This window comes from Emys orbicularis, chromosome 3 (genome assembly GCF_028017835.1).
Source record: "Emys orbicularis isolate rEmyOrb1 chromosome 3, rEmyOrb1.hap1, whole genome shotgun sequence".
Classification (NCBI taxonomy): Eukaryota; Metazoa; Chordata; order Testudines; family Emydidae; genus Emys; species Emys orbicularis.
In genome coordinates, this window is record NC_088685.1 from 191,953,851 (window position 1) to 191,978,293 (window position 24,443).

A 24,443-nucleotide genomic window follows, 5' to 3' on the forward strand; every position below is an offset into this window, starting at 1 on the left:
AGTAGTCTGGAAAGATTGAGAGCTACTGATCTAGAATAACTCCACTGATTAGGCAATCATTATTCCAGATTTGCCCTCATGTGTAACTGTGAACAAAATCTGTCCCATTGACTCCTTATCTACATTGGTGTGCAATCAGAATCAGGCCTCCAAAAGTCAGTTAAATGAAAAGGAAGCTTGTGAATTGAATAGGTTGATTATATTTCTAGGGGTGATGATAACATCATATGTTGAAACAACACAAGTGTACATGTGCCGTGTAGTCAGTGAATGTATTTGATAAGAATATTCCTGGCAAGCCACTCTCTTCTTCTTATATTAGTTCCATTTTAAGTTGTATGGTGGAGAGAAGGAAGCATGTTAGGATTAGAATGGAAAAAAAGTCTCTGTTTATCTAATAATTTGGCTACAAGTCCCACCTTGTAATGAAATAGGAAGCCAGAGGCAAATATTGCCAAGACAACCAAGTCTGGACAAACAAAAAGAATGTTGTTGTTGCCAGAAGTTTATATGAGTGTACAAGAGCTAGAGGAATTGAATTCTCAACTTCCATGGTAACGCAGCATAAACCTGACAAGGCAGAGCTTATGCACAGGTTAGCTAATGAGTCAGTGAAAGAATCTGTGAGGTTATCTAGCACTATGTTTCTTTCTGTGCATTCTGTCCTTTCTTTTCAGTTTCATGATTCTTGGGTATTTTATTTATTTATTTATTATTGTTATCATAGTGCCGAAGGCCCCTGTTGAGGCGTGGGATCCATTGTGCGAGGTGCTATTCAGACATATAGGAGACAATTTCTGCCCCAAAGAATTTATGATCTAAATAGACAAGACACAGACAGTAATAGACAAACAACAAATAAGCAACTATCTAAAGTACAGACCATGTAACTATTTATCCCTTCCCCATCCACACTCTACCCAGGTGCCACAGCCACGGTGCATTGTTGCTGCTCCTCTAACACTTCTTTCTTCTTCAGAAACTGCAGAACTACAATTCATGTACAGATTTAGCACCATTAATTTGGGCTTGAATAGGGACTGGGAGTGGCTGGCTCACTACAAAAGCAATTTCCCCTCTCTTGGAATTGACACCTCCTCATCAATTATTGGGAGTGGACCACATCCACCCTGACTGAATTGGCCTTGTTAACACTGGTTCTTCTTCGAGTGCTTGCTCATATCTATTCCAATTAGGTGCGCGCGCCGCGTGCACAATCGTCGGAGAATTTTCTACCCTAGCAACACCCGGTGGGTCGGCTGTGGAGCCCCCTGGAGTGGCGCCTTCATGGCGCTGGATATATACCCCAGCCGACCCAGTGCCCCCTCAGTTCCTTCTTACCGCCCGTGACGGTCGTTGGAACTGTGGAGCGCGGCATAGCTGTTCTCCACTCTCCTTAGCTTTACTCGTTAGTTCTTGTAGATAGTTGTTAATTGTATTCTTTAGATTAGTAGTTTGTTGTTAATAGTTTGAAGAGTAGTTATAAATAGTTATAAGTAGTTAGCGGGGGTTAAGGGGGCTATTATCCCCCCTTAACCCCCCCCGGTGCACAGCCGGGCTCATGCCCAAGGCTCCTGGCTTTAAGCCATGCGCGACCTGTGCTAAGCCTATGCCAACGGGAGACCCTCACGACTCTTGTCTGAAGTGTTTAGGAGAGTCTCACCAGACGGACAAGTGTAAGATCTGCAAGGCTTTCAGGCCCAGGACCAAAAAGGAGCGGGACTTTAGACTTAAGCAGCTCCTTATGGAGGCGGCACTTAGCCCAGATCCTCCTTCGGCGCGCCAAGTTCCGGCACCGAGCGCCTCGGTGCGCAGCGCCCCAGCGGCACCCTCCGGTACTGCACCGCGAGCAGACGCAGATAAGGTCCCACAGCACCGTCCTCCCTCGGCACTGCGCCCCCCGCAAGCCACTCGGCGCCGTTCCCTGTCTCCGGGACATAAAAGACCCCGCAAGACCCAGGACGCTGCTGTCCAACAGGCACCGGCTCCCCCCGCACCGGTGGTAGAGCCGCGTCCGGCTTCGGAACGACAGAGGGTGCAGGCATCGTCAACACCGTTGACTCCGGCACCGGGTGTAGGGGCGTTGAGTCCGGTGCGGACTGGCTCACCACCTCGTCCTGTGGTGGAGCCCTGTCTCCCTTCTACACCGGAGACTTTTGCAACGGCGAAAGACCTCATCGCCCTCACGGAGCCGGCGCCGTCTCAGCCCGCGGCACCGCATGCCCTTCGTACTGTGCAATCCAGGGGCAAGCCTGCCCTGATACGCCCGCCATCTCCGAGCGTGGACTCGCGGCACCGCTCCCGGTCTCGGAGCAGTTGCCAACGCCGCTCGCAGTCCCGGCACCGATCTTCATCTCGGCGCCGGTCGTACTCGCGGCCCAGATCTTCCTCCCGGCACCAGTCTACTTCTCGGCACCGACCTGAGCATCGGTACCGGTCGGAGTCCAGACGCAGTTCTCAGCACCGGTATGAGCGCCGCTCCCGTTCGCGAGGCCCCTCCTGGCACCGAGTCTACAGATGGTCTTCGTCTTCCCGATCCAGATCCGGATCCCGGTACCGACATGGCCATCGGCACCGTTCTCGATCCCGGTACCGCTCACCGGCACCGCGCAGAGACCGCTCGCCTGTGGACCGGCACCGCTCGGCACCATACTAGGACGAGCCCCTGCAACCACGCTCGTCACCGCCCTGGCCCTCAAGATCGGCGTCTCGCTCGTCGGAAGGGGCTTCCCGTTCAGCGTACCCCGCTCCACTCAGGGTCAGGCTGCAGACGACTTGGGTCATTGGCAGGAGGGGGCAGAGGACCCTAGACAGGACCCTGCACATTGGTCTTTCTGGACCCCATGGGTGTATCACCAAGCTCAAGGGGCTCCACCAGCGGCCTCTCGCTCGGCACACTCTGAGCCCAGAGTTCCTGAGGCCACCATCTCCCGTCCTCCCCCAGGGGGCATGGAGGCTCCAGTGCCGACACCCACGCAGGCCCCAGACCCCGGTGCAGGGGATCCTGCACATCAGGGACCCTTGGAGCCGGACCCTCATATGGATCCTTTACCCCCTGAGGCGTCCTCCTCATCCTCCCCAGATGAGGAGGTGGTGGGTACAACAGCCTCAGGCCCACCTCCAATAGACCTCTGTGCCCACCAAGACTTGTGGCGTAGGGTGGCACAGAATATGGACCTACAGGCTGAGGAGATAGTGGAGGTGGAGGACCCGGTGGTGAGCATCCTTTCAGCTGATGCCCCATCCCGGGTGGCGTTGCCCATTATTCGTATGATCCAGGCTAACGCTAATGCCATATGGCAAACCCCGGCCTCCTTCCCTCCCACTGCCAGAGGGGTAGAGAGGAAGTACTTTGTCCCCTCTAAAGACCATGAGTACCTCTATACACACCCTCCGCCGTGTTCACTGGTAGTCTTCTCAGTGAACGCAAGAGAGCGTCATGGTCAGCAGGCGGCAGCGCCCAAATCGAAGGACGCCAAACGCTTCGATTTGTTTGGACGCAAGGTTTACTCAGCGGGGGGTCTGCAGCTCAGAGCCGCAAACCAACAGGCACTCCTGAGTCGGTACAATTACAACTCATGGAATTCCATGGGTAAATTTAAAAAGTTGGTCCCCCAGGACTCGAGGGAAGAGTTCGGGGCCCTAGTGGAGGAAGGTAAAAAGGTGGCTAGGACCTCCTTGCAGGCCTCCTTGGACATAGCGGACTCGCCCGCCAGGACACTAGCATCTGGGATAGCCATGCGACGCGTCTCCTGGCTCCAGGTTTCGGGGTTACCGCCAGAACTGCAGCAGACCCTGCAAGATCTGCCGTTCGAGGGCCAGGGGTTGTTCTTGGACAAGACGGACTCTCGGTTGCAGAGCCTCAAGGACTCCAGAACCATCATGCGCTCCCTGGGGATGCATGTCCCAGGACCCCAGCGCAGGCCCTTTAGGCCCCAGCCACAAAGGTTCTACCCTCCTCCTCCTCGTCCGAGACAGGACTTCCCCAGAAGGCGGGGACGAGGTGGTAGACGGAGGTCGACCGGCCCCCAACCCGATCAGAACCAAGGCCCTCCTAGGCCACCTTCAGGACCTAAGCAAAACTTTTGAAGGTGCGCTCGAGGACGGCGTGCCAGCCACTACCCAGGATCCATTTCCTTTCTTTCGGGATCGCCTCTCCCGTTTCCACTGTGCTTGGTCCCTTATAACCTCGGACCGTTGGGTCCTTCGCACGGTGGAGAGGGGATACGCTCTCCAGTTTTCTTCGTTCTCCCCCTCCCATCCCCCCTCCCCGTCCCTCTTCAGGGACCCTTCTCACGAGCATCTCCTTACACAGGAGGTTTTTGGGCTCCTCTCTATGGGGTCCATAGAGGAGGTTCCCCCAGAGTTAAGGGGCAGGGGGTTTTACTCCCGCTACTTCCTGATCCCCAAAGCAAAAGGGGGTCTGCGACCCATTTTAGACTTACGCGGACTCAACAAATTCATAGTAAAGTTGAAGTTCCGCATGGTCTCCTTGGGGACCATCATCCCTTCCCTGGATCCTGGAGACTGGTCCGCCGCCCTCGACATGAAGGACGCATATTTTCATATAGCAATCTACCCCCCACACAGGAGCTTCCTTCGATTTGTAGTAAACAATGTGCACTACCAATTTGCCGTCCTTCCCTTCGGCTTGTCCGCGGCTCCCAGAGTGTTCACCAAATGTATGGCTGTCGTGGCAGCATACCTTCGTCGACAAAGGATACAGGTGTTCCCGTATCTAGACGATTGGCTGGTGCGCGGCTCCACCAGGGAGCAAGTTCAAGCTCACGTCCAGATAATACTACAAACATTCCACGAGTTAGGCATTCTACTCAACAAAGAAAAGTCCACTCTGGAGCCAACCCAGAGAATAGAGTTTATCGGGGCAGTTTTAGACTCCAGACTCGCCCGAGCTCTTCCGCCAGACACTCGGTTTCACACCATCGCAAACATCATCCACGGACTCCAGGTCTTCCCGATCACCACAATAAGGACGTGCCTCGGCCTGTTGGGACACATGGCCTCTTGCACTTATGTAACCAGGCATGCCAGACTTCGGCTTCGCCCACTTCAGGCCTGGGTATCGTCAGTGTACCGTCCTTATCGGGACAACCTAAACATGGTGGTCACGGTTCCGAACTCGGTCTTGACCTCTCTCACCTGGTGGCTGGATCACAAGGCGGTTTGCGCAGGAGTGCCGTTTCACGCCCCACAACCCTCCCTGCACCTGTTCACGGACGCTTCATCTCTAGGTTGGGGCGCTCACCTCGGGGAACACCATACCCAGGGCCTGTGGACCGCATCCCAACTAGCTCTGCACATCAATGTTCGAGAGCTGATGGCGGTGCGCCTAGCCTGTCAGGCATTTCTCGGTCTCCTACATGGCCGTTGCATGCAGTCCTCACAGACAACACCACGGCCATGTTCTACATCAACAAGCAAGGAGGAGCCCTGTCGTCTCTCCTATGCCAAGAGGACATTCGCCTGTGGGAGTTCTGCATTACCCACTCGATACATCTCATTGCATCATTCCTCCCTGGAGTCCAGAACACTCTAGCGGACCATCTCAGCAGATCCTTCCAGATGCACGAGTGGTTGATTCGCCCGGATATCATCCATTCCATCTTCCAGAGGTGGGGATTTCCCCAGGTCGACCTCTTCGCCTCACGAGCCAACAGGAAGTGCCACGTGTTCTGCTCCCTCCAAGGGCGATCTCCGGGCTCCCTGTCGGACGCTTTCCTCCTATCGTGGAGAGACCAGCTGTTCTACGCTTTCCCTCCATTCCCACTAGTCCACAGGTGCTGCTCAAGCTACGCAGAGACAAGGCACGTATGATTCTAGTCGCTCCAGCTTGGCCAAGACAGCACTGGTACACCACGCTTCTGGAGCTATCGGTACAAACTCCGATCACGCTTCCCTTGTGCCCAGACTTGATCTCTCAGGACCACGGCCGACTCTGTCACCCCGACCTGCAATCGCTCCACCTTACAGCGTGGATGCTCCATGGCTGAATCGGACAGAGCTACGATGCTCACATCCCGTGCAACAGATTCTGCTGGGAAGTAGAAAGCCCTCTACACCGACCACTTACTTAGCCAAGTGGAAATGGTTCTCCTGTTGGTGCGAGCAGCAGGCCACGCCCCCCTTGCAGGTGTCTATTCCTCTTATACTTGAATATCTCCTATCCCTGAAACAGCAGGGCTTGGCGATATCTTCAATCAGGGTTCACCTGGCTGCTATATCGGTGTTCCACCCAGGAGAACACGCTTCCTCGGTCTTCTATAACCCGATGGTCGTCAGATTCCTCAAGGGCTTAGACCGACTATACCCACAGCAACACCAACCCGTTCCGGTGTGGGATCTTAACCTGGTTCTCTCCAAGCTCACAGGGCCCCCGTTCGAGCCATTGGCTACCTGCTCACTCCTTTACCTATCTTGGAAGACAGCCTTCCTTGTAGCCATCACTTCAGCAAGGTGTGTTTCTGAAATCAGGGCGCTCACGTCTGAGCCTCCGTACACAGTCTTCCATAAAGACAAGGTGCAGCTTCGCCCCCACTCTGCCTTTCTTCCCAAGGTGGTATCAGCTTTTCATGTGAACCAGGATATATTTCTCCCGGTCTTCCATCCTAAGCCGCATGCCACCCGTCAAGACCAGCGTATGCACTCCTTGGACATACGCAGGGCCCTGGCTTTCTATATTGAGCGTACGAAACCGTTTAGGAAGACGACACAACTCTTCGTTGCAGTGGCCGACCAGATGAAAGGCTTACCGGTCTCCTCGCAACGTCTCTCCTCTTGGATCACGTCCTGCATTCGTGCTTGCTACGACCTGGCCGGTGCCCCGACGCCGTGCCTCACTGCCCACTCCACGAGGGCCCAAGCCTCCTCGACTGCCTTCCTGGCTCATGTCCCGATCCAGGACATTTGTAGAGCTGCGGTTTGGTCATCGGTCCACACCTTCGCCGCTCACTATGCGCTTGTACAGCAGTCCAGAGACGATGCTGCATTCTGATCAGCGGTTTTGCACACAGCGATGTCTTACTCCGACCCCACCGCCTAGGTAAGGCTTGGTAGTCACCTAATTGGAATCGATATGAGCAAGCACTCGAAGAAGAAAAAACGGTTACTCACCTTTGTAACTGTTGTTCGAGATGTGTTGCTCATATCCATTCCAAACCCGCCCCCCTTCCCCACTGTCAGAGTAGCCGGCAAGAAGGAACTGAGGGGGCGCTGGGTCGGCTGGGGTATATATCCAGCGCCATGAAGGCGCCACTCCAGGGGTCTCCACAGCCGACCCACCGAGTGTTGCTAGGGTAGAAAATTCTCCGACGATCGTGCACACAGCGCGCGCACACCTAATTGGAATGGATGTGAGCAACACATCTCGAAGAACAACAGTTACAAATTTCAGAGTAGCAGCCGTGTTAGTCTGTATCCGCAAAAATAACAGGAGTACTTGTGGCACCTTAGAGAACGCTCTAATAATTTGTTAGTCTCTAAGGTGCCACAAGTACTCCTGTTATTTTAACAGTTACAAAGGCGAGTAACCGTTTTTTCTCCACTTGTAAGGTAACTCCCTTCTCTTCATGTGTCAGTATATTTATGCTGCATCTGTAATTTTCACTCCATGCATCTGAAGAAGTGGGTTTGTTACCCACAAAAGCTTATGCCCAAATAAATCTGTTAGTCTTTAAGTGCCACCGGACTCCTCATTGTTTTTGTAGCCTCAAGTCTTTTCGTCTGTTGCTGTAATAGCAAAAGAGATTTTAAAGAACTTCCCAAAAAACGTTTATTTTCTTTTTTGGAACTCAGTCACAGCACTCAGTAGAAGGGTCATAAAAAAGTGACATCTTCCTGCAGTCACCAGCATTATTTGTCTTGTGGTCCCACGACAAATTCACAGTGACCTCCCAACGGTCAGTCCTTTAAAGATGCTTCAGATTGCAAATGGGATTATTCAGCTTCTTACACTTGCCTCTCCTCTGCTACAACCAGGGCAGATCAGAAAAAGTTATCCAAAGAGACAGAGACAGAACTTCTCAGGAGGCTTTGGTTTCTTGGTGGCATAAAACTGACCAGGAACCGACCAAACTGTGTGATGAAAAGGAGCTGCAAGCAAACAGGCATGGAATGGCACTAGCAGGAAAAGTGAGCAAATGGAAGTCATTATTACCACAGATTCAGAAGATACTGCTAGTACTAGCAACTTCAGACAGGTGGAGCTGGAATGCAAATATGAGCTTACTCCAAAAGAGATGCTAATTTGACACCAATATCTAATAAATGATCTAGAGAAGACCTAGGGAATTCCATACCATTAAGGGTGATTTCTGCTTTAGGGAAACACTGAAAACACACACTAGGGACAACATGGGAGAAGACCTTCACCAGTAAAATTTCAGCATGGATTGCTGATAAACATGCCTAACCAAAACTATTTACATTCTTGAAGGAAATAACAAATATGATTTTAAGAGTCTGTAGAAAGTCATAGATGTATTCTGTTTAGCTCTTAAGAAGGTTTGTTGTACAGTAACACTTAAAAGACCTCTATAAGGTCTATGGAATGAGTTGTATTTCCATTGTGTTGAGTAGTTATGTAAGATAAAGACAGATAAGAATTGATTAACTCTCACACTACTTTATTGTAACTTCAGTGTGGTCACTGGAGACTTCTCCATTGTACTACCTGTAATTAGAGCTCCCAACTTTCTTCTTGTACAGTCATGCAGCATCTAGAGATTTAATAAGGTGTTGCAAGATTTTCATATAGTAAAAATGCTCATGTTAGACAAAACATGCACTAAATTAACTTTTAGCAGTTGTCTAATATGTTGATCTTGCAATTGGTTTAATTGTATATGTTATAATTTCGTGTCAGATTGCCTGGTGAAAGCATATGCTTTTTTAAAATTACATCAGATGACAATTCAGAGGGAATTGTTTTTTCCAATGAAGTTTAAAGGACTATCCAGAATGTGAAGTTTGAATCATATTTGCTTCATCAATATGCTGTTTGAAAGTGGTTGGTAGTTAAAGTAAAAGATAAAGTAGAAAATAGATGTGATCTAATGTTCTGAGCATAGGACTAGAGACTAGGAATTCCAACCTTCTAATCCCGGGTCAGATGCTGACTTTCCCTTGTGGCCTTGTGCTGACTGACTTCACTTCTCTGCCTCAGTTTCTCAACTGAGGATATTAATAGAGCATTAGGAGGTATGTTGTGGTATTCTAGCAGGGCTAAGCATGGATCCCAGCCAGGCCTTTCATGTTCGTTGTTTGCTCTGACTTTTCTATTTATCCATTCAACTGTGCATAATAGGGTCTTGACATCGTGTGTTTTTTGCCAAAGATTTACTTCCCTTCTGACATTAAAGGATATAGGAGGCATATAGGATTGCAAATAAGAGACTGCTTCATTTACTGGGTCAGGGTTACAAAAAGTTATGCCCCTGTCACATGTCAGGTGTCAGTATCCACTACTTTTGAGATTCTTTATTTTGTAAACTGATTTTTTTTTAAAATGGCACATGTACTCCTTAGTTCTGCTGTTCAATGTCCTGTTTAGCTGTAGATCAGTGCATTTTTCTTCAGGCTCTGTGCTGTGGGTTGTGAAAGGCTAGTCTAGTTATATCATTATTTAGTGATGAGATCTGCTCTAAATAAGGATTCAGAAACAGCAAGTGAATGCAGTTGGAAATATCCATCTGAAAAGGTTTTTGACATCAGATGGGAATTCAGAGAGACTATAGTTCTAAGATGCCTTCTTCATTGAAGAAATTTAAAAAAAACCTTAACAAATGGAGGTTTTCTGAGATCTACAAAAGCAAGAAACGTAGTGAACAAAAATGACATAATGTACATTTTAATCAACAGGATTATTTCCAACAAACTCCTTGCTGGTTTGTCTTAATGGCGTTTTCCTCACAGCATGGCCCTGTAAATCCAGTTTATCCTGCTATCCCAGTTGCTTCCCTCCCTGCCCCCCCTGCCCACTGTTTCGGAACTCAACGTACATTCAATTTGTCAGCCAGCCTCCATCCAAGAAAGCTTTTTGTTTACTATCTCACTAGCTTTGGCTATCCATGACACATGCAAGAATAGCCAAAAAGGAAGAGACACAATACACTGCTACTCAGAGGACAGCTGTATTCATCTCCAAAGCTTGCTTCAGAGAAAATACATTTTTTCCTATCCACTGGGGTCTGCACCAATTGCTCACTTGGCATAGAACATCCTACTTCAGCAAATGTAAAGACCTTGTTCTTCAGGAACATTTACTCCCAAAGGCAAGGGGCCTGCTAGGGAAGCATATTCTTCCTGCTGGGTAACTCCCACTCCAGTTCAATCACTGCCTGATTTTGAAACCCATTCACTTCCCCACTGTGACGGGTTCCCCCTGGGGTGCCATCTGGAAATGGGGTACCACTGAGTCCCCCTGATCCACCAGCCTGGGCTCCCTTTACACTGTACTGCTGTGACCAGCCTGCCAAGCACTCTCCCAAGCTCCAGCACACATACAGGTAGGGACACACCCAGCTGCAGATGTTGTGATCAGCTCTGCCTGGGGAGGCTACAGCTAAGGAACTACCCAGCTGCTTAAGTGCAGGCCCCCCTCTGGAGTGTAAACCCAAAATTATACTGTACAGCGTAAGCGCATGAAATTCGCCCCCTCCCTCAGTGTGGAAAATGATATGCAACAGCTTTCTGCCCCAAGTTATGACTCCCACACACTGGTTTTAGACAAAGCAAAAATAAGTTCATTAACTACAAAAGACAGATTTTAAATTATTATAAGGGATAGCACACAGATCAAAGCAGATTACCTAGCAAACAAACAAAACACGTGAACTAAGCTTAATATACTAAAGAAATTGGATATGAGTAGCAAATTCTCACCCTAAATGATGATTGAAGCAGGCTGCAGAGATTCTTAAGGGGCCAGCTGCACTTGCTTACAGCTTAAAAACCCCAGGTGTTCCTTTCACAGGCTAAAAATCCCTTTAGCCTGGGTCCAACACTCCCCTCCACCCCCAGTTCAGTCTGTGTTCCTCAGGTGTTTCCTAGAGTCTCTTTGGGGCAGGAGTCAGTGAAGAACTACGATGATGTCACTCCCCTGCCTTAAATAGCTTTTGCATATGGCGGGAACCCTTTGTCTCAAAGCTTGGTTTATCAATAGTGTAGGCAGAAAAATGATATTTTATGGTGGCTCAAGTAGCCAAAAGGCCTAGGATTAGCTTTCTACTTAAAGGAGCAAGCTGTTCCATGCACTGTCACATAAGAGCCTTTACTGTGTGACTTAGGTATTTGTGAAGTGCACTTACACCTGTGCATTGTGGAAATAGAGTCTGAGTGTCACCAATTTTCTGGGGTCAACGCCAGGGCGATGCAAGGTTTCTGTTTATTTTATTTTATTTTATTTTTTTCCTAGAGCAATATGGTGAAGCTGTGCTAGATTTTCCTGTTTCCTGTTGATTAAAGAGCTGCTTTGGGTGACCTGGCATTAGGAATTCAATAGGTTTACTTACAATAGAAAATAAGTTCACATGTTTATTGATTCCATCTCTCTCTGCTGTAGGTACCCCAGAGGGAATGAACAGAACAGGTAATCATCAAGTGATCCATCCCCTGTCGCTCATTCCCAGCTTCTGGCAAACAGAGGCTAGGAACACCATTCCTGCCCATCCTGGCTAATAGCCATTGATGGACCTATCCTCCATGAATTTATCTAGTTCTTTTTTGAACCCTGTTATGGTTTTGGCCTTCACAACATCCTCTGGCAAGGAGTTCCACAGGTTGACTGTGCATTGTGTAAAGAAATACTTCCTTTTGTTTGTTTTAAACCTGCTGCCTATTAATTTCATTTGGTGACTACCTAGTTCTTGTGTTATGAGAAATCGTAAACAACACTTCCTTATCTACTTTCTCTACACCAGTCATGATTTTATATACCTCAATCATATCTCCCCTTAGCCATCTCTTTTCCAAGCTGAAAAGTCCCAGTCTTATTAATCTCTCCTCATACGGAAGCCATTCTATACCCCTAATCATTTTTGTTGCCTTTTTCTGAACCTTTTCCAATTCCAATATATCTTTTTTGAGATGGGGCGACCACATTTGCACACAGTATTCAAGATGTGGGCATACCATGGATTTCTATAGAGGCAACATAATATTTTCTGTCCTATTATCTATCCCTTTCTTAATGGAGAACTATCCACAATGACTCCAAGATCTCTTCCTTGAGTGGTAACAGCTAATTTAGACCCCATCATTTTATATGTATAGCTGGGATTATGCTTTCCAATGTGCATTACGGATGATTGGAAAAAGGCAAATATAGTGCCCATATTTAAAAAAGGGAAGAAAAAGAACCCGGGGAACTACAGACGGGTCAGCCTCACCTCAGTCCCTGGAAAAATCATGGAGCAGGTCCTTAAGGAAACCATTTTGAAGCACTTGGAGGAGAGGAAGGTGATCAGGAACAGTCAACATGGATTCACCAAGGTCACGTCATGCCTGACCAACCTGATTGCCTTCTATGATGAGATAATTGGCTCTGTGGATATGGGGAAAGCAGAGAACGTGATATATCTTGACTTTAGCAAAGCTTTTGATACGGTCTCCCACAGTATTTTTGCCAGCGAGTTAAAGAAGTATGGATTGGATGAATGGACTATAAGGTGGATAGAAAGCTGGCTAGGTCATTGGGCTCAATGGGTAGTGATCAAGGGCTCTATGTCTAGTTGGCAGCCGGTATCAAGCGGAGTGCCTCAGCTGTCGGTCCTGGGGCCTGTTTTGTTCAAAATCTTTATTAATGGTCTGGATGATGGGAGGGTTCCAAAGAGGATGGATCTAGACTGTTCTCAGTGGTAGCAGATGACAGAACAAGAAGTAATGGTCTCAAGTTGCAGTGTGGGAGGTTTAGGTTGGATATTAGGAAAAACTTATTCACTAGGAGGGTAGTGAAGCACTGGAATGGGTTACCTAGGGAGGTGGTGGAATCTCCTTTCTTAGAGGTTTTTAAGGTCAGGCTTGACAAAGCCCTGGCTGGGATGATTTAGTTGGGAATTGGTCCTGCTTTGAGCAGGGGGTTGGACTAGATGACCTCCTGAGGTCCCTTCCAACCCTGATAGTCTATGATTCTATGATTCTCAGGCTCATAATGGAGTCAACAGTGCACAGTAGTGACCATAGGAATTGCCATAGTGGATCAGACCAGCGGTCAGTCTATTTCAGTGTCTGTCTCTGACAGGAGCCAGAACCAGCTGCCTCAGAATAAGGTGCAAGAGGTCCTGTAGTTATGGAGTGACAGAACCCTGACTGCACTGATTTTAACAAAGAAGCAAGGACCTGCTTCTAAATGCTTTCTTCCATGGGGGTGGAATTCGGGCCACTCCACAACTCTCATGTGGCAGGCTCCTGGCCACCCTAAGAAGTTCCTATTGTAATTAGTAACTATGTAGGTACCTCTTGTGGGCATTTACTAGAGAATTCCAAGTGCTGTGCTACAGAATCATCCAAGACTTCACTTGGCATCCATCAATCATCAGAATACCAAGACTTTTACCCAGCTTCACTTTCAATATAAGAATCAGCTTTAATTTTTTTACATTTTCCAAACACAGATCATGATTTTCAAAAGTGACTAGAAGTTTTGTTTGCCTCAGTTTTGGGGTGTCTCTTTTGAGACACTTCAAAGGGGCTTGATTCTCAAAAAGTGCTGAGCACTTTCCTTCTGAAAATTGGTCCCCTTTTGGAGGTCTCAGGTTGGACACCCAAAAATGGAGGCACTCACAATTACTACAGTAAAAGCTATTTTATCCGGCATGTTGAGGGAATTGGGGGTGCCAGTAAGTGAAAAATGCCAGTTAACTAAGAGGAAGGGAGTTTGGGTGTGGGACTGAGAGTTGGGGCATGGGAGGGGGTGTGGAGCACAGGCTCTGGGAGGGAGTCTGGGTGCAGGAGGGGTCTCGGGCCAGCAGGCTGGGGCACAGGAGGTGGTGGGGGTGTCAAATCTGGGGGGTGCTCACCTCGGGCGGTTCCCCACAAGTGGCAACCTGTCCCGGCTGCTCTTAGGTGGAGGTGTGGCAGGCGGCTCCGCGTGCTGCCACCACCCCGAGCGCTAGCTCCGCAGCTTCCACTGACTGGGAACCGCGGCCAATGAGAGCTGCGGTGGCAGCACCTGCAGGCAGAGGCAATGCGCAGAGCTGCCTGCTGCGCCTCAGCCTAGGGCCAGCCAGGACAGGTCACCACTTGTAGGAAGCTGCCCGAGCTGAGCACCCCTCAGATCTGGCACCCCACACCTCCTCCCACACCCCAACCCACTACCCCGAGCTCCCTCCCACACCCAAACTCCCTCCCAGAACCTGTGCTCCACACCCCCTCCCACGCCCCAGCCCCTTGCCAGCCCCGCGCCAACCAGACTATAAACCAGAATTTCAATGAAGATCAGAAATACCAGTTTATAGAGCTTTCCGGTTGGTGAAGTGCCAGATAAAACAGTTTTTACTGTAGTTTCTTTAGAAAACCTTGACCTTATCCTTTATTTATTAGTTCACAAGCATCCCTAGTAACTCCTCTCAGTAGAAGGTCAGTCTGATGGTACAGCACTGCCACTATTTGCCAGAAATGGTGCAGACCAAAACCCCTGATAAGGAAGTACACCAAAGTTGGTAGCACTGAGATCCGCAACCAGTTCTTTGACTCATAACCTGTTATCTAATTATTGGGCCAAACCAAAGCCTGAGCTCCAAACTTTGGAACGCTTGATGTCCGGATCCAAAATGAAATATCGAGGTCTATCTTTAGAGTCTATTCTCACAAAGTAAACAATTTTGGGAGAGTCTTTGTAAGCCACATTGAGCTGCTTAGATGGATGGCAATCAGGGGCAGTAAAGCACCTTTTGTAGCGCATAGGAAGCTGTTGCCTCTTGTGAAAGGACAAAAGGGGATGGATGCCTGAGGGAGAAAGATTCATTTTTCAAACACTTCTTATGAATGTGTGCATTGGATTTGCCTTGAGAACTGTGGTTGCTTTGACCCATAAATGTTCACAACTAGTTCTCATGTTCAGTTGGGGACAGTGATGGGGGTAAGTATTCTGTGCGTACACAGAAGTGACTTCCTGGAAGAAGTCATAGCGCCTGCAGGAAGGCATGGACTCTGACAGCAGCACAACTCACAGGACTCATATTTTCTGGAATATGGGAGGTTTTAGATGCCTGTGCAGCATCTTGTATTTTCCTTGCTTTTAATATCAATATTTATTTTACACAGTTTGAAATTGGCCAGCGTTTTCACTGGCCATGGAGTCAGTAAAGAAACTGAAAATATTGACTCATAAGAAAACAAAGGGACCTGAGAGAATTTTTCCCAAAACAGAATTGCTCCAATCTATTTTATTACTCCTTTCCTCCCTCCCCCTTGAACACTTATTTCCTTTCCAAAAGGGTAGCTTTAGGCTTGTCCAGTGACTAGCAGATCTATAAATTTTTACTTTGGATTTATTTTTATATAAAGTTATATAAACTCCCTTCCCAAATTGATACCAGTATATCACTTCGGAGAACTGTAAGATTCACTATGTATTGTGGTAAATACATTTGTATGTCAGTGTTATCAGCCCAATTACTAGGTTCATATGCCATCAGTTACAACTGTTTTAATCACTTTCTCATAAAAAAGAAAAATCCCAACATCCTTTGAAAAGATGAATGTACAGGATGAGATGAGTGAGAACCTAAACTGGTTTCAAATGCTGATCTAAACACTCATTTACATGTTTTCAGCATACAATTTATGATGTCTATATAGAAGCATTCTCATTTCTGTAGCTATGCTTTTATTTCTAGGATTTTTCACATATGGGGCTCAATCCCACAATCTCAGTGTGCTGTGAATTCCCAGGAAGTCTCAGGATCAGGCCCCTTGTCTGTAATAATCAGACAATTCTCTGTTCTCTTCAGCTTGTGCAGTCATTTACACTTTGCACTGGTGTAAATATCTATATCAGGTGTAACATAATGGAGATGCAGGCCCAAAATGTTTTCATAAAATCACTCAGAACATACAAACTCAGGCTGTTTCTTATGCAATATTGTCAGGGAATTCAGTTGCATGTCACTTCCCTGTGCCTGTTCTCTCCCCTCCCTCGTCCTTCCCCCCTCTCCCCCCCCCCCCCCCGCCCCATTTGTCTTTTCTATTTAGATTGCAGGCTCTTTGGGAGAGAGAGGCTGTCTCATATTATGTGTTTGCACAGGACCTAGCACAATGAGGCACTGATTTTCATTGGAGGCTCTTGGCACTATTAACTATTATGGTTATAACAGAAATGCATTCCCATTTCTACAGAAAAAATAATTGGGGAATTTTGTATATAATACAGTGTTTCCAAGAAAAAAATGTTGGAAGGAGACATATTTTCCTGTATTTTAGCAACTTCTAAATGCTTTCCTTTGTTTTGCTTTGCTTTGCATGGTTTTCTTCCTTTTTAAATCATGTTCTGTGTGAAGGATGAAAACAACAAGGGATCATATTAGAACAGGTTTCAGAGTATATCTCCTCAATATATGGTTCACTCTATATGCATCCGAAGAAGTGGGTTGTAGCCCACGAAAGCTTATGCTCTAATAAATTTGTTAGTCTCTAAGGTGCCACAAGTACTCCTGTTATTTTTGCATATTAGAACAGGTCAAGTTGAAAAGATCATCAGTACCTCCTAAGTGTATTACATAGCTGTTTCTCTCTGTGGTGTTATTGGGTTGCTATTGCAAGACTGAATTTTTAGCATTTCACCGAAGTAGGCTGCTAGATAAGGTTACCTCAACACAGCAGTTTTGCCTTTTGCTCCCTATCGTCGTTATAGGAACTACTTTGAATACTGCAAGTTGAGGTGCTCAAACAGCAAATGTTTACTTAGCTAGTGAAGTTATTGCAGCACAATGCCAACTCTAAGTCCCTATTGAAAAGAATTACTAACTGTTGTTGTTTGTTGTTTAAATGCTTGGATCAGTGGCTATTATGATTTCACTATTTCTATTAGAGAAGTATCTAAAGGCCCCAGCTAAGCACATACGCCATGTCTACACTAGGGATGCTTTACTATACTGGAAAAGTGCTTCTAGTGTTGATGCAGCTTTTACTGGCTTCTGTCTATGCAGCTATGTCAGTCAAGATTCACACCTCTGGTCGGCATAGCTATGCTGGATGAAGTCTATAGTGTAGACATGGTCAGTGTGAGAGGCAGCCCCTGCCTTGTAGAGTTTACAAATGTAAATGGTCAAGACAGACGAAGGGTGAGAGGTGAAACAGAAGAAGAGTGGGGAGTGACTTACCAAGGTCTCACTGTAGATCAGTGGCAGAGCCAGGAATACAACCCAGCTTTCCTCAGTGCAGGGGTCGGTAACCTTTGGCATGCGGCTCACCAGGGTAAGCACCCTGGCGGGCCGGGCCGGTTTGTTTATCTGTTGCATCCGCAGGTTTGGCCGAGCGCGGCTCCCACTGGCCGCAGTTCGCCACTCCAGGCTAATGGGGGCTGCGGGAAGCGGCGGCCAGCACATCTCTCAGCCCGCGCCTCTTTCCGCAGCCCCCATTGGCTTGGGATGGCGAACCATGGCCAGTGGGAGCCGCGATCGGCCGAACCTGCGGATGCGGCAGGTAAACAAACCAGCCCGGCCCGCCAGAGTGCTTACCCTGGTGAGCCGCATGCCAAAGGTTGCCGATCCCTGCCTCAGTGCTTCATCCACTAGATCATGCTGGTCCCCAAACTCTTTTTGCTTGGGTATCCCCTTAGGGCACATCTATACTGCAGTAAAAGACCTGTGGCATGGCTGCGGCTGGCCCAGGTCAGCTGACTCAGGCACGTGGGGCTCACACTGTGGGGCTAACAGTTGCAGTGTGGATGTTCAGGTTTGGGCTGGAGCCTGCACGGAGGGTTAGTCTCAGAGCCTGGGGTCCAGCCTGAGCCCAAGCTTCTACAGTGCAATTTTTGCCCTGCAGCCTAAACCCCGCGAGACTGAGGATAGGTCTACACTATGGGGTTAAGTTGACCTAAGTTACGCAATAAGATGAATAACATAGCTGGAATCGATGTAGCTTAGGTCAACTTAGTGCAGTGTCTACACTGCGCTGGGTCGAGAAGAGAAACTCTCCTGTTGACTTACCTTACGCTTCTCATTCCGGTGGAGTTGACAGGAGAGCGATCTGTGGTCAATTTAGTGGGTCTTCACTGGACCTACTAACTTGACCCCGAGTGGATCGACTGCCACAGCGTCGATCCCTGGTAAGTATAGACATACCCTGAGTCAGTTGATCCAGGGCTCTGAGACTTGGTGCCTGCAGGTTTTTTATTGCAGTGTAGATGTATCCTGCATCTTCTCATGTCAGGCCAGCTGCTACTCTCTTGGCTTTCCCTCTCCCCTATCCATTTTTGTTTCTGTATCATTGTTTGTTGGGTTGTTGTTGGTTTTTTTTTTCCTTTTGAGTTTTTGTATTGTTACATTTTTTAAGATTCCTCTCATAGAATATCAGGGTTGGAAGGGACCTCAGGAGGTCATCTAGTCCAACCCCCTACTCAAAGCAGGACCAATCCCCAGACATATTTTTGCCCCAGATTCCTAAATGGCCCCCTCAAGGATTGAACTCACCACCCTGGGTTTAGCAGGCCAATGCTCAAACCACTGAGCTATCCCTTCCCTTTTTCCTCACTGCCTCATTCCCCTACGCACTGGAAGTCTACACTCCTCTCAGAGTGGGAGAAGATCCACTGATGCCACCCATGGCATTTTTGAATGCCACAGGCCACAAGTAAAGAGAATGGACTTGCCAGGCTGCCGTCTGAGCCATATCTCCATAAATGGGAGCTACTTCCAAGGCTGGTAACATTTGATGCCATTGCACAAGCAGCGAGAGAATGCAGGTGACTTTCGAGGACCCACCTGTCACTTTATCTTTAGCAGACTGCATATGTTTAAAGTGGGAAAAGGATAAATCAGGAGTCATGTATCTCCCCACTCACACTGCCCCTCTCTGAATAAGACACAGCAGTATTTGGGCTGCAAATTCTACAGGGGAATGTTCCAAAATTAAACTCTTCCCAGTCAATTTAACTGTAATTAAAGTATCAACCCCTACTCATGGAAACATTTTGATTGAGGTTAGGCATTCTCAAAACCTAGTGTGACAGATAAGGTGACTTCCTGCAAAATCCTGGAAAAAAAACTTTACTGAATTAAGTTTAAGTACCTTTGGAGTCCATTGTATTCAAAATGCAAAGTTTGTGTTAATGTGCAATTCTATGTAACTTCAGTAGGGGAGATGTGACCAGTGTAAACCCTGGGAAGTGTTATGAGGATCAAAGGACTATTTAAAACAATGAGCCAGACAAAAATGAACTTATGGGACAAACAAAGCTAGGTGGGTTTCCCAGAAAATCTCTAGGGGGAGATGTAGGCAAATATACCCTCTCTGGGTACACAAGAGCTCATCTTTTGAAGCTTAGCCCTGAGGAGGGGACCTTTGCTGATTACCTGTTCCCAGGGTCCCAAGGTCAAAGACCCAAACTGCATAAATGAGTGACTCTGAGTCCTGGGTGTGCTTGTTCTGAACAAAAGCTGTTCTGAACTTGTGACCGCAGAAAAAACCCTTGGTGGGATTTCATGGACTGAATCCTTCCTGAGCCCTTGCTGGAATTGGGATGATCTCTGCTAAGCTTATTAGCATGTGTGTAGGTTTTGTTTATTGTTGTAATACGTTTCCTCTGTAATGCCTTCACCTTGAAAATATATGTGTTTGCTCAGAATGGGCTGTGTGGAAACTTTTAATTGAAGGCAATTGTTCTGTGTATAGCCTCTGAGGAGAAAGCAAAGCAGGCCTGCTTAGGTAGCCTGACTTGCTGGGAACTCATTGTAGGCAGGGAACTGTGCAGCTTGGAAAAACCCTTGTCAGGAGGGAGAGAGACACAGGTCTCTTCCCAAGAGAGGTGATGGCTGAGGAGCTGGACCATGGAGGTGAAAACAGGTGCAGTTGCCCTGAACTGTGACACCTATATTTGGGGCCAAAACTGTTTACCTTTAAGCTTCACAACACCCTTCTGAAGACTGTCGGTAAGTAGTAGTATCCTAATTTCCCAGATGGGAAAACTGAGCCACAGAGTTTCAGTGACATGCTCAAGATTTCAGTGAGGCTTCAGTACAGCAAGCTGCTCTGCACAGACAGACCTTGGTAGAACACCTTGCAGATGCTAAGTTAGTGGCAAAGCAGAGAATAGAGCCAAAGCATCTGATTCTGCCTTGTGCTCTAACCACTTAACCAGGTTTCCTCTCTGTGATAGTAGGTGACCACCAACAAGGGTAAAGAGTATCTTTAGAGAATCAAACTCAGGCAGTTTGATCAATGTAGCTGATGTGTTTTAGACTTAATTCAGGTCTTTTTATTACTGAAAGTAGCACAAGCATGGCACAGAGATAGGCAAAGGTTTTGAATGAAATATGCCCTCCATGCTCACATGATAAACTGACTTTTTTTTAAATTTACATCTGCTTAATTAGTTACAAACACCTTTCATTATTAAATAGTTTTTAATTTTCTACTAAGGGTCCCCTTAGGATGCCATCAGGGGCGGATGGGAGTTACTGCTCTCCAAACCATCCAGCTAGCTTCAGTGGACATGTCTCACCTTCTCAGCAGCCTGAAGCAGTGGTAAATGCTATTAAGGTAACACACACTCCCATACAGTATATGCAGAATGTTACGTATGTTGTTTGACATATGTTCCATTGTACTTAGAGCAATATCACTGCAATATCTTCGTATACAACATTATTTTTTGTTTCAGTCATGTACTTAAGAGTGTGAGCTCTTTGGGTCAGGGACTATCTCCATTGTGAGCGTACAGTGTCTAACACAATGGGCCCCATTGTGTTCCCATAATAAATGATACATATTTTCTTTTATGACTATGATGAAGGGTGGGACAAGCAATCTGTGGACTAGATGTATTCTCTGCTACAGTATAAGGTGAATAATATGAATATCACAAACATTTTTTATAAAAATGAAACCAAATTATACAGGGCACATGCATGGTATGGACTTTGTCATGTGATTTCAGAGAGTGTGATATACTTACTATGTAGTGCTGAAAACGATGCACCATAATCTCTTCAGTTCTCATGCTAACTTTGGTCCAGATTGTGAACCTCTTTCTTACTTTGGTGAGCACACAGGAAGTAGTCCTGTTGACTTCTAAGGAATTATGTGAGCAGAGGGCTCACAGTCTGGCCCTTTGTGACTTTAACAGCAACTACTTCCCTTAATGAAACAAAATGTTACAATGACCTATCAGGAGGTATCTAGCATATCATGAGATTTCACATGGCAACTGTGCAAGTACACGGTCCCACCACTATATATGCATCAGATATGCAATAGAAATCTTTTCTCCTTTTGGGACAGTTTGGACAATTGTGTTAACTAATTGACAGAGAAAGGCGTGACCTAATGGTCTGAGCATAGAACCAGGAACAGTGATAACCTTCTGTGAGGTGTGGGCAAATCATTCTTACACAGTTTACTCATTTGAAAACAGGAATATTATTCACTGTAACTCCTTACCTGCCATACCAGGAAATGATGTAAGGATAAATTAGTTACTTAAGGAGCCCAGTTTTGCACTCCTCACTCAGACAAAAATGCCAGTGAAGTCTGTGAAGTCATGTGAATGGGTGACATTGAGTTCTCCTACATAAAGCTTGAGTAAACAGCGTTGTGGCAGTGAAAGCCATTCCTTCAGCAGAATGTCAGGGTTCAGGCAGTCTCTCCGCATCCACTACTCTAGTTTAGGATTAGCCTCCTGCCACCTGCACATAATTGAGGTTCCTGTGGCTGCTCCCCTAGTCTGCCCTGCCACCATCTACACCCAGTCTGCTTGTGGGCAGTACACATCCCAGCCCTGTAGTATCCAGGGGTGGGGAAGCCATTCAGTTTCCTCTGTGCTTCAGAAGTGCATGTTTCAGCAGCACCAAAGGTCTTGTGTGTGCCCTCCACAGATGGGTGAATTTCACCTGCTATCATTATGGAAAACAAAGCTGCACAAAACAACTTAGCCTAGAGATCATGTGGATTTACAAAATAAGATTATTGTAGTTATCTTTGTATAGCCTCTGACAAATCACTTTGATTGGAACAATTATCAACATGCTTTTGATAGTGTCTGATAGCTAGTTGGTGTAAGTGGATGTGTTTACAGTGGTAAAGTACTCATTAGGGTTATTAAAATGGTTAGATGTATACAAAATTTAGTTTTCTGTGATATGATGCCCCTGCTTTTATCCTGATAGGAATTGTATTAGCAGGCAGAAATAGAGATGAATGATGCTAGGCATTTCCCTGTGTGTGCTAAATTTTATCCAGTTAAATAAAATTTCTTCCTTTCAGCCAGACTGAAAAATGTACATGAGTCCTGATCCCTTGAACAGAGGTGGTCACAAACAACACACAAGGCAACTCCCTCCACTGCCCTGTCTCCAAGAGTCAGCTCACTTGGACCTCTGTCTCTCTTGGGCCTGGGCTGTACTGGAAAGTTACCGGTATAACTGATTTGGTTAGAGGTGGTACAAGCCCTAGTATGAACACAGTTATACTAGCATACAGGTGCCTTTTCCTGGTAGAGCTTATTCCCTTTCTATATAGGAATAGCTATGCCAGTAGAAGGCCCCTTTATACCAACAACACTCTGTCTACAGTAATGGGATTGTTCCACTTTAACTACACTGGTATCTATAAACTGGGGAAGCGTTTATGTATAGATAAGCCTGGGACTCTCCTGGAATCTCTGTACTTAAACGCAGTCCCTTGTTGCTGCCTCAGCCCCTGTGCAAGGCCTTGTCTACATTAGAAATTTTTACTGATTTTTTTTTTTTAAACGACACTAGTCTAGTTGAATCAGTAAAAACTGCTATAACTGCATTACAGTAGCAGTATAAAAATGCTTATTCTGGTGTAGCTTATTCCAATACAGGAAGGGGAATAAGCTATACCAGTATTAGTCCTTTTTGATCAATATAACTTTGTGTGTGTGTGTGTGTGTGTACATGTGTACACTGGTATAATTATTTGATTAAAAAATCACCCCCTCTCCCCCCTTGACATGGTTATGCTGGTAAAACTTCTGCAGGAATGTCTGCACTAAGGAAAGTTAAGGTGAATCAGCTAAATGCGTGAAGTCAGTGTAAGCACATTAAACCCCTGTGTGGATGATGTCACTCAGGAGTAAAGTGGTCTTAATTTGCTGTAACTTAATCCTTTACTCCTGAGTGAGAGCATCCACATGGGAGGTAATGTACTTTAATTTGTGCATGTTGACGTCATACCTTTAGTCGGTTTACAAGTCCTAACTGTAGACCAGGCCTAAGGCTCCTGACTTAGGATCACTGAGGTATGTCTACACAGGGATAAAAGACCTGTGGCATGGCAGGAGCTAGCCTGGGTCAGCCGATTTGGGCTTGTGGAGCTTGGGCTGTCGGGGCTCAAAATCTCTGTGTAGACATTCAGGCTTGGGCTGGAGCCCAAGCTGTGGGACCCTCCACCATCACAGGGTCCCAAAGTTTGGGCTGCAGTCCGAGCCTGAACATCTATGTAGCGATTTTTCAGCCTTACAGCATGAGCTCTGGGAGCTCGAGCCAGCTGACCCAGGCCAGCCGTGGGTTTTTTATCCCTATGTAGACATACCCACAGTGTAAGGTGAAGTTGGCCACTGACCCTCCTTTTGTGCAGATGCTCCGCAACATAAAAGAATTTCAGAAAATTTTACTTTCCATCCAGGAGTGACTTAACCCCCACAAACCCTTTAATAACTGTCTAGATAGGGCAAGTTATATCCTTAGTGTTTGTACCTCAGTGACTCAGAACATAGAAGAGAGTAGCACCTTTCACCATCACCACATATATAGTTAGCAAAAATAAAATAAATTAGAGCTTTGTTTTCCTCAAAACTGAAGTCTATTAAACATTAAGTTGATTTTAAATACAGTTCTCCGGAGCACACAAAAAGTCAGCTCCTATGTGGTGTATCTCAGAAAGGTGCCCCCCAAAGCTTCAGTTTAGTAAAGCACTTGAGCACATGCTTAAGTTAAGCATGTGTTTAAATTCCATGGACTTCAAAGTTAAGTGTGTGTGTGTAAGTGCTCTCCTGAATCAGGATCCTCGCCTGAATCCAAATCCCAAGGGCATAGTCCAAAGCACATTGATGTCAATGGGCCCATCGTTTTTGTGCGTATTTACAGGAAGAAAATGACTAATTAGCCAGTAAAATGGAAAGCATAGGTACCACTCTTGCTTGTGACAAGTAGAACATTTGCACTAAGTCTTCAATCCTAAATGGGAAGAGGTTAACTTCTAGGAACTGATATTAAATTAATTCTGGCTGGAGAATCTTGCCCGCA

At 46.7% G+C, this 24,443-nt stretch overlaps 1 protein-coding gene across 3 annotated transcripts in view; it reads left to right on the top strand.

Moving 5' to 3' along the window:
* CCDC85A (coiled-coil domain containing 85A) overlaps window positions 1-24,443 on the top strand; it is a 176,168-nt gene that overhangs the window by 145,027 nt on the left and 6,698 nt on the right. For 2 of the 3 annotated variants that reach the window (XM_065401841.1, XM_065401842.1), the window contains exon 4: window positions 20,596-20,715. The exons of the other annotated variant lie outside the window; for it this stretch is intronic. In XM_065401841.1, the coding sequence (XP_065257913.1) occupies window positions 20,596-20,715 (120 nt within the window). The remainder of the gene's footprint in view (window positions 1-20,595; window positions 20,716-24,443) is intronic. 3 annotated transcript variants of the gene reach the window in all.